Source organism: Arvicanthis niloticus, chromosome 2 (assembly GCF_011762505.2).
Source record: "Arvicanthis niloticus isolate mArvNil1 chromosome 2, mArvNil1.pat.X, whole genome shotgun sequence".
Classification (NCBI taxonomy): domain Eukaryota; kingdom Metazoa; phylum Chordata; class Mammalia; order Rodentia; family Muridae; genus Arvicanthis; species Arvicanthis niloticus.
The window spans coordinates 144570949-144588213 of record NC_047659.1 but is presented as its reverse complement, the minus strand read 5'-3'; the positions used below and the strand labels follow the sequence as shown (position 1 = coordinate 144588213).

The 17265-nt window shown below is 34.1% G+C and overlaps 1 protein-coding gene across 1 annotated transcript in view; it reads left to right on the top strand.

Annotated features, from left to right (window-relative positions):
- Sycp2 (synaptonemal complex protein 2) overlaps window positions 1-17265 on the top strand; it is a 57235-nt gene that overhangs the window by 5115 nt on the left and 34855 nt on the right. Inside the window, exons 6-14 of the mRNA XM_034495361.2 lie at window positions 2336-2421; window positions 2938-3023; window positions 3255-3289; window positions 3981-4123; window positions 4209-4261; window positions 5731-5776; window positions 6331-6426; window positions 9208-9268; window positions 17034-17182. Coding sequence (XP_034351252.2) covers window positions 2336-2421; window positions 2938-3023; window positions 3255-3289; window positions 3981-4123; window positions 4209-4261; window positions 5731-5776; window positions 6331-6426; window positions 9208-9268; window positions 17034-17182 — 755 coding nt within the window. The remainder of the gene's footprint in view (window positions 1-2335; window positions 2422-2937; window positions 3024-3254; window positions 3290-3980; window positions 4124-4208; window positions 4262-5730; window positions 5777-6330; window positions 6427-9207; window positions 9269-17033; window positions 17183-17265) is intronic.

Here is a 17265-nt window from a genome sequence, read left to right as displayed (position 1 = left end):
CTCATTGGCACCAATCTAAAAAAAATTCTACTTTCCTGATAGCCTTGGCCAAAGTAAATACAGGCTTTTTTATTCCAGTTTTTGTTACTAATACTTATACTTATCACAAACATAAGCACACACACACAGGTATGTTTATACATGTATAGATTACACAGTAACTCAAAAGGGTATAGCTGTAGCAAAATAAGAGTTTCAGAAAGTCCTGAGAGATCAAGTCTGGGTGATTTATAGGAATGCAGAGTTTCTGTAGGAATGAGGTCATGAACGCAGGCTGGAGGGCTACTGGGGGTTTGCTGCTGCCATAGACTATAGGAACAAGGTATGGTGAAGTTTATAGAGACAAGAAGATACCCAGGTTCAGATGAAAGAATAGGTGGACAGGCAAGGTAACAGTTTAATTAGGTCATATCAATTTTGGGGACAGAGATAACAGGCCCCTAAAGCAACCAGGAAGGGATTCCTTGTCAGTCCCTTCACACACATACATACACACACACACACACACACACACACACACACACACACCAGGTGGTCAGATGACAGGTGGGTGGAGGTGTTCCCATCAGAATGTCAGGTGTCCTCTTCATTAAGTCCAGGTAAAGGAGCCTCACCCTCTACAGTCTGCTATGTCCACTAAGTTCTGAGGCCTGGTTTTCCAGATATGATTTTAATACATCCATATAATCTACAGTCCAAGTTTACTTGAATAAATTTTAGAGTATCACCCTTTCTGCTTTGGGGAATAAGTTATGTTTGTACCATATTGTTAGCACTGGGAAGATGGTGATGTTTAAGTGTTCACTAGATATAGAGTCTTCCTTCCTCAAAATGGAATCAAATGCTGCTAGCAAAACAATCTCTCAGGGCAGGATAGATATGTTGTACAACATGGTAGGGCACCACCTGATCTTAACAGTAGTGTTAATAAATGCCATTCAGTAACACCAATATCAAAACAATTGCATTGCCATTAGAGTTGTAAGCACTGTTCTGTCTTATAATTGGAAGTTTAATTAACTGTTTTCAACTCTAACAAAAGTTGATAACAAGGTTTAGGACAGTTCTTGTTGAGAATAATTTTTAGTTTGGCTTTGAGTATGAAAGATGATAAAGTTTGCCAGTGGTTGGCAAGTAGGATTCTCAGGTGCTATTTGTGATTTAAAATACATATAACTGATAGACTAAGATTATAATGAATGAAATTTGCCTTTGGTACTACCTCAGTAAATGGGATAGATACAGATGTTTTCTAGAGTACCTGCTAAGAGCTGGTTCTGCATTACAAAATAAGCAGAATTGGAAGCAGAATTGGATTTGTGTGTTGTAGTTGTCAGCTTTTGAGCTAATGGAACAAAATTCTCAGTGGCAAAAGGATGCAGAACGTATTAGCTTGTCACTTTTCATTTATAGACAGCACATACATATGCAGGTTACTTTATTTCTTCTCCCTAGAGAATTCATCATGATTGGTAACAGAGGCTGGTGAATCACTTACACACATAGCTGTTTACTGTTCTCAAAGTCAAAATGTGTTAAGCAAATTAATGATTCAAATAACAGTTAATATTACCTTTTCATTGATTGTGTGTTTGCAATTAACAATTTAAATTCCCAGAAAAGAAATCCTAAGAGTGCTAACATTATATATACTTAGCCCTCCTACTGTAAAGTAAATTAGAGCTTTTCATTTTAGTTGTTTTAGTTGAGTATGGTCACTTTGAAAAGCTTTAATTTTCTTTTGCAGTATTTCCATTGCTAAAACTTTTCAAATCTGTTATAAAGTGACAGTTTTCTCTGAATGTATTTAGTATTGATAACCCATTTTTAAAATAGGAGGCTTTATTTTTATACATTCTATCTTGATAGTGTTTTCTCCTCTATCAACTTCTCCCAGATCCACCCTATTTTTATCCTTTTCTTTTTTTCTCTTTCCCTCCCTTCTTCTCTCATTCAAGAAAAAAAATCAAAATAATAATACAAAACAAAAACTGCCCAGCAACAAAACAATACATGGGGTCCATTTTGTGTTGGGCACCTACTTCTGGGCTTGGAGCCTTCCCTGGAGTGCTGCATACCCAGTAACATTCCATTGGGAAAAACATGACTTCCTATCAGGTATCAACAGCAAATAACTAAAAGATGAGGTTTTAACTAAAAGTCAAAATCCCCAAGTCACTTACAGATTCATGAGAATAAGAAATGTTGATTCGTTATATGAAAGAATGTTTGAAGTATGACTAAAAGTTAATGAGGCCAGTTTATATAAATACCTCAGATAATAAATGATTGTTAAATTGATTTAAAATTAACATGTCAATAATAATTTATTCAGGTAAAAATCAAGTATTGGAAAGTTTCATACCTCACATCTGTGCCCTGGTTATTGATTCAAGAGTGAATTTTTGCATTCAGCAGGAGGTAACTCTCTTTTCAGACCTAAAATGAAAAAGTAAATGATAAAATGAAATAACTTAGACTAAGTTTCTTAAATTAATTTCATGGGTTATATTTCTGTTGTCTGAGTAATTCATTGCCTGACAGTATAATTTTTAAATAATCAATTAAAATCTATCACTGAATGGATTTATGTATGTATATCACTAATGTGAGAACCTATACTGCCAAGGTATTAGTTTCTAGTATGTAGATGCCAAGTAGCATGTAGTTTTATATGTGTACATACATATGCATAATCATAAGAACAAAAACTAGGTAATCTTTTATTTGTTCCCTTAAGTCTTAGAATAGTTATGTGTTTTTTCACAGTGGGTGAGAAAGCTTCAGTGAAGGAGTCATCCTGTGCTAAAGTGCATTTTAGACTAGATGTTCTTTCCTTCATCCAACTTACATTCCCTGCTTAGAACTTTTAAGTTCATATATCTATTTCTTTAAGTGCTTCTTCGAAAACAAAGTTACTTTTTTTTTCTCTTTCAGGCTTTAAAAAAAATGAATTTGATGCTTGACAGAATACCTCAAGATGCCAACAAAATACTCTCTAATCAAGAAATATTAACTCTCATGTAATAATTTTTAATAATTTGTTCTGATAAGTTGTTTAAGACTTTTAAGAAGTATGCTATTACAAATTTGAATTAAGTAATGGAATGTGACAAGCTTATAAATTTTGATATAGTATTTATATTTTCTCCAAAAGTCGGTTATACTAGCCAATTATATTTTTCCCAAAGCACAATGGGCTTTCTATCTAATTGATATTAGTTTAGTATATAATTTTTTATTTTAATTCACAGGAGTAATATGGGAGAAAGGATTTTAGATGTAGGAGGTAAGTATGTCTTTCCAAGATTTGAAATCACTTCAAAGTTATGAATGTTATGTATACCTTTGACAAAGTTATTAGATTCCATATGTTATATTATCAGAATACACCAAAGGAATTATAATCTGTTTATCTAAACTAAAAGAAGAATTTTTAATTAATAAAAATAAAAAGATGTCTTAGGACAAATAATTTGTCATGATAACAAGAATTAGATAAATGTAAGTGTGCCCACTAATGATAGTTTGGAATGGTAAATTAATGCTCAAATACATTGGAAATACTTATACTGAAATTTTTCTTAAATGACATATTAAAATTATGTCTAATTTTTTGTACTTGATAATTTTTAAGCAATATATTTACTACAAAGGACTTAATTTTTCTTTAGATTCATATGATTAAATTTTGATTTAGTGACTTATGTATAGAATAAAGTATGACTTTAACATGTACACTGATAATAACTGTAAACATAACAAAATGCTATATATTGTATAAATTGTTTTTCAATGTACAGTTATAAAGATGGTAAAGTCTTAAATTATTCATGGTTTTTTGACTTTTATAAAATGAACAATTGAATAAGAAAAATAATAAATGTTTCTTATTTCTCTTGTTCTTGTGCCTTACAAAATGGAGTTTTGTAAGCTTAGACTCTTGACCTCTAAACTGAGTAATTATTTTCTTTTTTAAGATTATGAACTACAGGTTGGAATTGTAGAAGCTTTGTGTAGAATGACCACAGAAAAACGGAGACAAGAACTGGCATATGAATGGTTTTCAATGGACTTTATTGCTAATGCATTTAAAGAAATTAAAGACTGTGAATTTGAAACAGTAAGTAGTATAAAAATAGCAAGTTTAGTAAAGATCTTTTTATAATTTTTATTTTTAAAATCCCTTTTTTCTTTTTGAAAACTAGGATTGCAGAATATTTCTCAACTTAGTAAATGGCATGCTTGGTGATAAAAGAAGGTAAGCTTGATGCAGCATGTAGCTATTTGTTGGCAAAGAAGTAGAGCTGAGCTCAATGATGAATGTTTATAAATATAATTTTTATAGCACTGTGAAATATGTAGATATTTGTTCAAGACAGTATTTATGTAACATGCAGTATAAATGAGTGTACTGCTAACCTGAAATACTCCTGATTTATGTAACATGCAGTATAAATGAGTATACTGCTAACCTGAAATACTCCTGTTGGCTTTGTTTGGCTTTGTACTTAGAAGGAAAAATGCATCTTATTTATTAGCTCATATTAATAACTGAGTGTCCTAATTTGGTTTACTTTGTTTTAGAATTGCATGTATATTATTATTTTGTCTTTAAGGAATGATAAAAATCTGGCCATACATCTATACAGTGGAGTGAAAATGTATAAGTAATATAAGTAGAATTTTTATTATTTAATATCAGAAGCAAGCATGTAATAATAGAAAATATAAATTTCACCATTAAAATTTTTGTGTATGGGTGCTTTTGCTTCCATGTATGTCTTTGCTTTATGTGCATGCAATCCTGAAACAACCAGAAAAGAGTGTTGTATAACTTGGAACTGGAGTTAAAAGGTTGTAAGAAGCCATGTGGGTGCTGGAAATTGAACTCGGATGTCCTAAAAAGAACAACAAATTCTCTTAGCTGCTAAGCCATCTCTTCATCCCAAAGCAACAGAGTATTGTAATGCCCGGTCCCTGGGAATGTTGTGAATTAATATGTTCATTTTATTTACTGAGGAAGTGAAAGATAGGGCTAGGCCTTAAATGCGATGAGTCTTATTGCCTGCGTTTGAATCATAGATTCCCATCTGTTCTATTCTGTAAGTTATTTAATATTAATATCTTCAGTTTCCTTAGCTGTGCGATAGGAATACTCTTTTTTTTTTATTACTTATATTTGTTAAAGAGACTGAGTAAAGTACTTTAAGTACTATCTTACCACAAAAATGTTCTAAAAATTTAGCCACTTGTACTATCAACAGTGACTCCTATCTACTTTGTACACACTCAAGTCCTGTGGGAACTTCCATTGTATTAACATGTAATTAGGAACAGTTGTTTATATTTGAAATGATATTTTTAATTGATACAATTCCTTTAGTCAAAGTGGTAAGTAAATAGTATCCTTAAAGTTATAATGCTTTTCTTTACCTAAACAGATTTCCAATAAATTTTTGTTTTAAATAGTAATGGGATAGCTTGGCTTGGTGTTTTTCATGTATTGCTTCAGTTACTTGCAAGATTACCACAAGACATCATATTTGAGGCCAGCTTAGACAAGAGTGAGACCCCTTCTCAAAAATTGAATTAAAGAGATTTTTTATGTAAAAATTGTATAAGAAACAATTTCCCCTTGATTCTAGATATTGTTTTGTAGATATAACTTGAACAAGTTACTTCCTGGAAAGCTGACTTATTTTTTTCCGAAATTGTTTTGTGTTTTAGGGTCTTTACATTTCCTTGCTTGTCAGCATTTCTTGGCAAATATGAGGTAAGTTTTAAATTCATACAAACTTCAATTATTGGATAATTTTTATATAAAAGTTAAATGGATTATGGACTATATAATGTTTTAAATGTTAAAGTAACTAGACTTAGATGATGGTACAGGTAACTACTCCTGTCCTTACAGTGACAGCAGGAAAAGATGGACTAGCTCATCTTAGCAGAGGGAGAAGAGCAAGGCTCTAGTTCTTTACCTTCCTCCTCTCCTTAAAGGCATTACTGATGATGATTGTTCATGAGTATATTCAGACTATTTTCAGTCTATGTTAATACTTAGAATGGTTTTGATTTCTTGATCTAATTTCTGTGTACAACACTTAAGTAGCATTTCCTTGTTCTAAATTATCTAAATGTTAGACATTTTGACTGTCTTCATCTATTTATACTTTCTCTTGAAAGCATTCAGGGAGTGTTCTTCTTTATAAGTGTTGTTGATTTCTAGAATTAAAAAAACTCAATAGTTTAGTGATGACTATAACCTGGTGATAATTTTCCATGTTTTATAAGCATCATATATACTAGTTTTATATTTTATGTTAGCTACAGATACCATCAGATGAAAAACTTGAGGAATTCTGGATCGATTTTAATCTTGGGAGCCACACTCTGTCATTCTACATTGCTGGAGATGATGATGTAAGCTCTTACCCCTTTGTGTCACTGTATACACATGTGTGAAGGGCAGTCATTAATTTACTTTCAGAAAACATGTTTGTATACTTCCTTTTAACCATTCTTTTGAAAGATTTTAACATTAGCCTTTATTTTAAGGTTGTATAAGCTATCATGCTAATTAAAATGAAACTTCTTTGATTTTTTTACCTTTATTTTATTAATTTATTTATTTTAAACTCCAGATTTAATTCCCCTCTGGGTCCACTCACTCACTGACTGTTCCACATCCCATACCTCCTCCCCAACCCCCTGTCTCCACGAGGGTGTACCCATCCCCACCCAACCCCCGACCCTACCAAACCTTTAAACTCCCTGAGGCCTCCAGTCTCTTGAGGGTTAGGTGCATCTTCTTTGACTAAACCCAGACCTGGCAGTCCTCTGCTGTATATGTGTTGGGGGCCTCATATTAGCTGGTGCATGCTGCCTGGTTGGTGATCCAGTGTTTGAGAGATCTCAGGAGTCCCAATTGAGACTGCTGGTCCTCCTACAGGGTCGCCCTCCTCGGCTTCTTCCAGCTTTTCCTTAATTTAACCACAGGGGTTGGCAGCTTCTGTCCATTGGTTGGGTACAAATATCTGCATCTGACTCTTTCAGCTGCTTGTTGGGTCTTATGGAGGACAATCATAATAGGTCCCTTTTTGTGCTCCACAGCCTCAGTAATAGTATCAGGCCTTGGGACCTCCCCTTGACCTAGATCCCACTTTGGGCCTGTCACTTGACCTTTTTTTTCTCAGGCTTCTCTCCATTTCTATCCCTGTAGTTCTTTCAGATAGGAACAATTCTGGGTCAGAGTTTTGACTGTGTGATGGCAAGTTGATGCCCTGTCTTTCTGCTGGAGGTGGGCTCTACAAGTTCCCTCTCCCCACTGTAGGGCATCTTATCTTTTGATTCCTGAGAGTCTTTCACCTCTCAGGTCTTTGGTACATTCTAGAGGGTCCCCCCAACCTCCTATCTCCCAAGGTTGCCTAACAAGTGCTACATTTTAATACTAATTTTAGCATAAACCTTTCATAAATGAATATTAACAAAACTTAAATTTTTTTTTGGTCACATGAATAAAATCAATAAACAGAGGAGACAGCATGAAGGCTGCTCAGTGGTATAGTGCTTAACCTGCACAAGGCCCTTGGACATTCAGACACTCCGTGAGAACTAACATTGACAGATGACAGCAAATGGTCTTACTCAGGCTTGAAACCTCCTGGGAAGATATGAGGGAATTGTAGAAGTGAATTTTAGTTCTATATGGTACCATAGTCTTCTGTATTCCAAGGTGGAATATTTCTTATTTTGTTACCTGAGGAAAGATATTAAAGTCATTACTTCATAGCTATTACTTCATATTTGGTATAGTGACATACATCTGGTTCCAATTGTGAAATCGCTACCAGATTCTGATAGAGTTGATCAGCACTTACTAATCTTGTTGTGGTTGCTGGTATTATAAAGAAATTCTTAACCTTTTAAATCTAATTTTTTTTTAGAATCCTACTACTTTCCCACATAACATTTTTATAAGTGGATGTTAGCCAATACTTCTAGAGTTTTCGCACACTTTTACACTAGAATACCTTCATAGGATGATTATTTTTAGAAACTATTAGAGTATAGTTATTAATGTCTCACTGGTTCAGTTTGGTGTACTAGATGATCTAGACCAGAATAAATCCACCTATAAATTATTTTCTAAATATTGATCAAGATGCTTGGAGATTCTTCTCAGAATTATACTTTGAATTCTCTTTTCTCTAAATCTCTATGGTAATAGGTTCTTCCTATACTTGTGCTTTCCCTGGAATTCATTCTCCACATAGTGGCAACTTAAACTCCCGTATTTTTCTCTTTAATGTAGCATATAAGACATTTTACAGCCTTGGTACCTGGATATCCCTCTGAGATATAGCATTCTCTGTGTTTGAGCTACCCACATTTCATATCTTATAGGTCCTCTCTAAGCCCCCCCCCCCAAGGGACCCCTCTTGCAAATCTTTGCAACCTAGTTTCTCTGATAGTTCAGCTGGCAACTTATCACAGCCTAGAATCATCTGGGTTTTAATGAATAATTATCTAGATTATGTTGGTCTGTGGGCATGTCTGGAGAGGTGGTAGATTGTCTTGGTTCTTAATTGATGTTAGAAGATACACCCACCAGGCACCATTCAGTGGGTGTCGAGGGGAGGGGGAAGTAAGCTGAGCACAGAGCAAACCAGGACCCATGTCTTGCTTCTCTTTCTTATCTTGACTATGAATATGATACTTCAGGTTTTTGCCTTAACTTCCCCACAGTTATGAACTGTAAGTCAAATAAACCTACCTCCCCTAGGTTGCTTTTTGACAGGATATTTTATCACAGCAACAGACATGTGAGTAGGACAGATCCTTCTAATTTATGTTTTGGTAAAAGTGCTATCTGCTTGTAAATGGGTTCTCTGGTATAAAGTAGCCTTGCCACCAAGTTATATATCACATTGTTTAATGTTTACTGAAAATAATCATTTTTCTATCTTATAAAAAATATCAGGGATGTGGTTTTTCTGATACTGGAATTAGGGCTCATTATTTTTAGAGTGAATAAATGGAATATTGGAGGAGGAGGAAGTTGCATGTTTAGTGATAGATAGTACATGAGATAGGAGAAAGACAAGGCACTGTAAAGCCACTTAGACTTTAACTGAAATTGGTATTGAAGTTTTAAATCAGGTATAAATATATACTCAAGGTCTTTTTCCTCCTAAATTTAAGGATCACCAATGGGAAGCTGTCACTGTGCCTGAAGAAAAAGTTCAGATGTACAACATTGAAGGTAGTAAACTTGAAGCTCATATTTTTGTAATTCTCTTTTTAGTTCCTGTCATAAAGAATGAAACCTATTGCCTCTTACTGAAAACAAAACATCTGTAGATACGTTCTACACCTCACTTTTCTATATATAAAAGCTGCAATATTTGCTCTGACCAGTCTAGTGTTGGTGTTTTCAAGGATTTTACATTTCTATCTCATTTATTTTATTACATTTGAAATCTCATGTTTCCATTCCTGTAACAGTAGTTACATAATGCTGCTGGGCAAAATTATGAAATCTAACAGACTAGTAAAAGGCCATATTAAGTAAAGGTATATGTTAATTACTTAAGAGGACATATAGTTCATCTTTTTTGTTTTCTTTTTCTTTGCTTTTTTTTTCCAATCTGCTTTTATACCATTTCAATTACATGCAAGTATTAAGGTCAGTTCTAGGTTGAGTATCTAGCAATACAATAGATGGAAATAGTCAAGGAACAAGCAAGACAATAAACACAAATAGTCAAAGAACAAGTAAGGCAATAAACAAAGTCCTGTGATCAACTCCCGAGATCACTATTTCTCTGGGATTATCAGGAAGACTAAAATATCTGAGCCAACTTTCCTGTCCCTAGCCCAAAGTCATTTTAATACTTGAAGCATACTTCTTTGTTCTAGCCTAAGATTTAGATTTCTGCCTGAAATTACTTCTTTGTTCTAGCCTAATGTTAGATTCCTGCCAGGCAGCCCATTTCCTTGTCCTTGGCCAATGTCATATTTCTGCCAAGAATTCCCAAAAGCTCTCCACGTCTCCCCCTTTTTTTATTTCATAAACAAGACTGAGCCTGTCTTAGGATGTTCTGACAAGAGTGCCTTCCTTACCCTTCATGGACTATGCATTATCAAAAGCAATGCATTTCTGTCTTAGGTTGGTAAGGCTCTGTGCAGAATCTTACCCATCCTTGGCTAGCCAGCCTGTTAAATTAAGAACTCTGTCTGGGGGTCCATTTTCAGTTTCACGCCATGTACTTTGGCTGCCAACATGTTGATGCTATTAAAGACAAGCTTTAACATGATGGGCAGGAATAAAAGTATTCCCAGGACAAAAAGGGCTAGCATAATTAAGCTATATATGCCATTCTTGAAGCTTGACCAAAATGGAAGTACTGACTTCAAGCCATGTATAATTTTATCAGCAGTATCTGCAGCATCAGAGCTCAGCAGAGCACCATTCTTTAAAGTCATAATCTCATTATACAAAGTTAAAATATCCAGAGAGGTGTTAGAATTATGCCAAATACCCTGCAAGTGTCTTTAAACTTTTTCCTAATTATAATGACTATCATTGTAAATTTTAGAAATAACACAAATCCATTGGTATTTGGCATGACACTTGAGATAGCTCCTTACTCTGAATCTTAAACTCTGAACCTCCTTCCAATAATTTTAATAGGATAAAAAGCGTAAATCCATTGTTCCAAATGCTTATCTAAATCCTCTTGTATACTCAACACATTTGTAACATTTGTTTTTGGCTAAAAGTAACAAAAGTAGCTGTCTTTACTTCTTGTGTCAAAGCAATTGCAGAAGCAGTGGTGTTAGCAATTAATGTAATTAAAGCTGTTATACCAGCAGTAATCAAGCCACTACCCTCTTGCTTCTACTTAAAGCCTGACTCCTTTCTTCCAGTACTTACAAGCTTTTTTCAGAATACCAACAAGCTGTAATATTCAGGGCAATAAAACAAAAGCTGGTTGATAGGCTCCCATAATAGACATGCCAGGTTTCAACACACTAATACAATTAGAAAGTGTACAATCAATACGACTTACATTAAATACTGTAGAAGAAACAAAAGTAATTTTAACTTGACAATTAAAAGAGCCTTAACACACACACTAACACTTGTTTGAAATCCAGATCCTCACCCAACTTTGTCTCTTGCTAGCATAACATCATAGAAAACTGCAGCTAACTTCCAAATATGTCTCTGAAAATATCCAGAACCAGCCTTCCAAGTGAAGACTGTTATTTCCATGATTGAGTCTGAATAACAGGTCACATTTAAGAAAAATACAAGAGTCATTATAACTTCCCTTTTTGATTCTCTGTTCCACAAGGTCTAAAAACTTGAAGCAAGGCAGCTTGTACCATCTGGGATATAGATAAGCAAAGGTGGGTCAGGAACATATGCCCAATACAGCTTCCAGTCACCATTGTCAGGGCACTCCGCAAGCTCACAGGTCAGCATCATTCTTTGTCTCAGCATCAGCTTGTCTCACCAACCACTCTGGCAGCCTACATGCTCCTTCAGCATCCTGCAGAAACACAAACATGCCCTCTTCCCCATATTAAATACCTGATCGGGATCATGCCATATACCAGTAAGTGGATCTTTCCTTTTCACCTAGGCATGTCTAGTTGTAGGGTGCCATACAGCAATCAGCAGAAAGTTCCTTGGCATCCAAATTTTTAAAAATTTAAAAAGAACATGATGTAAATAAATTTGTGGTATGCAAGGAAATACCTCTCTCTTTTTTAATTTTATGAAGATATTATTTTAAAGTTCCTTGGGCCAGTTCCACAATACCTTGTCCTTGAGGACTATAAGGAATCCCAGTAATATAGGTAATATTAAATTGTTGACCAAAAGTCTCAAGTGCTTGACTGTAATAGCCAATTCCTTTATATTTTAATCTGATTTGGAACAGCCAGCATAGAAAAACAATGTAGGCAATAACTAATTACATTTTTAGTTGCTTCTCCTGTTAAAGCAGTTGCAACTAGAAAGCCTGAGGGGGTGTCAGTAGTCACATGTACATATTTTAATTGTCCAAAATCAGAAATATGAGTAACAATCCATTCGATATAACTGATTAGGTATGAGTCCTTGAGGATTAACAGCATTATGTAGTACAGGTAGAAACTGAGTAGATTCAGGGCAAGTCTTTACAATTTGACATGCACATTCTTTAGAAATTCCAAATTGTTGTCTCAAGCTATTACTATTTTGATGATGTAAAGCATGAGTTTGGCTACTGTTCCTATGTAAGGCCTATAATCTGCCTGGTGTACAAGTTTGCTGTGGCATTGCCCTAAGGTGTCCAAGCAATCCAGTATGATTTCTTAAATGTCCTATAAAGTGAAGGAACAGTAATTTCTTTATGATCCTGGACGTGTTAGAGCTTCTGGGAATCCAGCCTCCTCTTGGTGTTGTGGGATTGGGTGCAGAGCTGATGCCCGAGGTCTGATTGGGGCACTGTGCAGACTGGAAAGCATTTCATCATATTTTTAATTTGTATTTGTGTTTTTTTTCCTACATGAGTTCTCTGGCTGTTTGTGTGCTCTCCTCTGTAGAACATCTCTGTAAACACTTTTCCAAAATCTTTTGCTGACATGTCTTTTCACTTTTGAAGTTGTTGTGTTCTAGAATACCAATCCTTGATAGATACATTTTATGAGCATATTCTTAGTTTGTGTCTTGCCTTATAATTTTGGAGGAGAGGTCAAAGAAAAGCCATTAAATTTGAAGTCTAGTTGATTAGATATTTTTGTTATGTTTTGTTTTTTTCCTTGTGTGGTTGTTGTTTTGTATGACCTAAGAAATCTGTCATTCTCAGTTTACAGAGGCATTCTGTTTTAGCTTTGGCTTTTGTGTTTTAATATGGTGAATGAAATTCAATTAATTTTTGTCTGGATTGACAGAAATTGTAGGAGATTATGTGAATTTATAGCTATTCTGTGATTATTTGCTGAAATGGCTTTAATTTCTGAGTTTCTTTGTAAGTCATATACTGTGACATTGAACATTACATTACTCCTCTGTGGTTCCTCTGTGAAGTCCCCTGGCTCTGTAAGACTGGTCTTACATCCTGCTGTTATGTATTCCTTAGATCTGCTTACATATTGTGTGCCAGCACGACAGTGGTCTCAGCATTTTGTGTTCATGTGTACTGTAGCTAACTTATTTTCTGACATTTGGGGGTTTTCAGAAACACAGCCTTTGGAATATCCATATACATTTTTAAAGGTCTTATCAGTCATTTCAGAAAACTTACTGGAATTGCCACTATAGATTAGTATAGGGATACTTAAAATAGAAATTTAATTCATAGAAATCCAATTATTCTTTATTTATGTCCTTCTCTAAACAATGTTTTATATTATGTCTTATAGATCTTTTGATTAATTTATTCTCAAATATTCCCTTTTGCCTTTCATGATGACAAACATCATCTTTAATTTCATTTTCAGATATTTTCTACTGGTATATAAAATAGTTTTTAAAATATACTTTCCATGCAACCTTACCAAGTTGACTGTTTAATTCTGGTCATTGTGTAGATTCCTGAGGTTGTTCCATCAGTCATGTTTTTAGATAATAATAGTTTTATTATTTTTTCTTCTCCTTTTCCTTTCCTGTTTCTTCTTTATAAAATTGAGAAAGCTTCCAGTACAACTATGAATAGAGGTGATTAAAAAGTAGATTTCTTGCAGACTTTCCAATGTGGCTTGGGGAAAAGTGTTACATTACTATACAAGTCTGTGTTAGCTAAGTGGCCTAGTGGACACCCTGCATCAGGCTGAGCAGGCTAATGATAATTCATATGCCTTTGCATATAAAACCATCATGGGTAATTCAAGTTAGTCAACATCTATCCCTCCAATCATCTCTATATTTGCTCCTTTAAAACCATTTCTTTTGCTACTTGGTTCCTAGATAGTCAATGTTGCTTTCTTCAAAATAGATAGATGTATATTTACCTAGAATTTACATAAATGGAGTCATATGCTATGTAATAATTTTCTGGTTATGTTGTTTCAATTTTATTTTAGCTACTTGATGTGACATGTATCAATAGTTTCTCTTTCTCTTTTTGGTTGGGTTAGTATTCCATCTAATGGCTATACCTTAATTAATCCATGCCCAGGGAACTGTTGGGCATTTTGAGTGTTCCAAATTTTAGCTGTTGCTGTAAATATTAATGTATAATCTGTATATCTATGATTAACGTCTCTCAGGCCAATTGCTAGACAGTGCAATGCTTGTCTCATACCAAAGGTATATGCTTATCTAGTCAACTTTAGTAACTTCCAAAGTGTTGGCTAAGATCTTACCAGTTTAGGTTTTTAAACTCAGTGTGTAAGATATTCAGTTTCTGTGCCAGCAAGATGGTTCAGTGGCTAAAGATACTTGCTACCAAATGAGTTTGATTACCCATGATGGAAAGAGAAAACCCACCCCTGGGAATTGTCCTTTGACCTCCACATATATGCTGTGCATTTATGCCTACATACCCACACATGCATTCACCTGCACACACAGGGACTAAAATCTAAGAGCTTTCTTAAGGAAATCATTTCAATTTTGTTGAGTCCTAACTTCTTTTGTCTTACTGCTCTAGCAATAAAAACTACTATTGCATTAATAAGAGAAATTATGAGAATAAACATTTTTTTCTTGTTTCTTATATCAGGAGAATAGCAAAAAATAATTCATATTTCTCATCATTAAGTATTTTATACTACCTTGGTTTGTTTCCTGTTACTATAACAAAATACCTGTGATTGAATTAATATGTAACAAGAAAAAGTTGATTTGGGTTTGTAGTAGTGGAGCCTGGGAGTTTTATGATCAAATTACTAGTGTACTTGTTTAATTCCTGGCAAAAGGGCCTTATGGTGGGAAACAGAGGGATCCTGTGGGAAGTAATTTTGAGAAACCTGAGCTCACCTTTATTATAACCTTCTCTATCAGCTTCATAAAAGTTGAGAAGACATTAATCTGTTTATGAGCCAGTTATATGCCACTAATTACTCGCTCTGGCAATGCTGAATAATTTTCAACTTGAGGTTTACTGACAGTGAACCACCATATATTCATACTATAGACCATTTTGGCAGTTTTCCATTTGTCTTAAATCATTTAATATATTTCACAGAATTACCTCTTAAAATTGTCTGTTTTTATTTATCTGAATTGCCTTTGGCTTTTTTTTTCTAAAGTTACTATTTCATTAGTACCAGTGACACACTGGTATTTATTTCCTATCAAGTCCTTTATGATTGACATTGTATATAGAAGTTCTGCATAATTCTCCACCAAAAAGATGCCTTCTATATATATAGAGAGAGAGGAACTTAGGACTCTGTGTGTGCTATGGTGGCCCATGTTGCCTTTTAATTTCTGTAAATTTATCCCAAAGGTGTGGTTATTTTAGTTTATTTGATTATGAACCTTTTGTGTTTCTGTCCTAATCTGAGGGGCTATGTCATCTACAGTTGTGCTTTGTAGAAAAAATTCTAGCTCAGCTCACTAGGCATTCAGTCCAAACTCTAGCTATATTGTAAGTGGGAAAATGACTGCATTTAAGACTGGCCTGTTTGAGGAAGCATTTTATATTTAAGCCAGCTAGGCAATTGGAAAACTAACTCTTTTAATAATTAAAATATTTAAATGATGCTTAATAATTGTACATAGTTAGGAGGTACAACATATTTTTGCATGTGCACATAGAAAGTCCTAGTCAGGGAAATCAGGTAAGAAAAGCTTAGTAGGACTCAGTAGCCTTTTCTGTCCATCTAACTGTACTGCTCAGAAAATAAAGTCCATAGTTCCTTTAAAGTCTACATTTACTATTTACTAACTCTGAATCAATTTTGAAAGAAAAGTTACATTTTTTCTCATTAATTTCTGTTCTTGTTAGATTCTGTTGTACATCTCTAATGTTTTTACTGTCACGATACTTAACTCCTCTAATTAAAATTCTCTCTCTCTCTCTCTCTCTCTCTCTCTCTCTCTAAATCTTTAAAATCACATAAGCTTTTATCTCTGAAATGTGAAAATTTAAGATTGGGCTCACATGAATTATTTAAATTCTTAGTTGTACCACTGTAATAAGAAACAGAGCAGCACTTGTATTAGTTACCTGTTCTTAGTACCACCAAAGGACATTACTGTGGCAAATCCCATATACGTAAAAGAAAGACATTTTCTATTTGGGCAAGCCTTATGAGTTTTAAAACTATATTCTTCATAAAAATATTTGTTCTTAGGGCAGATAAGAATTGCTTGCATCATTGTGGATATAAAGTTCCCTACTTTGTGTGTTTGTTTTCCTTTGGCTCAAACGTATACTCTATGGGACAGGTGAGGATGCTTTTCAAAGTCAATAACAGGAGCCCCAGCAGAGGCAGGCAGGAGCACTCCTGTATTAGAATTTACTCTGTACAGGCAGATTGATGAATTACTAGGTGGCTCTCTATGTATTCTTGTGGTGTTGAGTGTGGACCCTTGATACACTGGGACTGAAGTATGTCTTTATTGGATTAAAAATTCCTTGAAAGTTCCTTGAGAATAATGACTGAACTGCATCCTTCTTCCTCATAAAACCCTGGATTTTTTTAAAATAAAAATGTTATTAATAGTAAATATATTGATTTAACAGAGATCTTTGTATATATGTATATCTAGAAATAATGTAAGTATGAATTCAAGTTATTTTCTTTATCTTTAAGAAAGCAGCTTTTCAGGTGTGTTCATGGGATATTTTAAGAATGGTTAGGACCTGAAAACTAGAAATCTCTAGTTAGGGCATTATTGTGTAATGTAGATGAGAACACTGAAACTGAAATATAAGTTGACTGATTTGTTTTTATAATTAGTAATAGAGTTGAGTAAACTCAGTTTAAAAAATTTGAATTTTGATTCAATTTGATATTTATCATATGCAGACTAGTATCATGGAGATTAATATATTATCATTAATGTTGTTTTTTATATACAGTGAAAGAATCAAAGAAGTTACTGACTCTAACTTTGAAAAATATAGTAAAAATTAGTAAAAAAGAAGGAAAAGAGTTACTTTTGTATTTTGATGCATCATTAGAAATCACCAATGTGGCTAAAAAACTTTTTGGTGGAAATAAGTATAAGGTAAGCTTTTAAAACCTTGTTCAACAAATAGCATTAACATGGTTTTGCAAACTCAATTTGGGACTATAAGATTAATTGCTTTT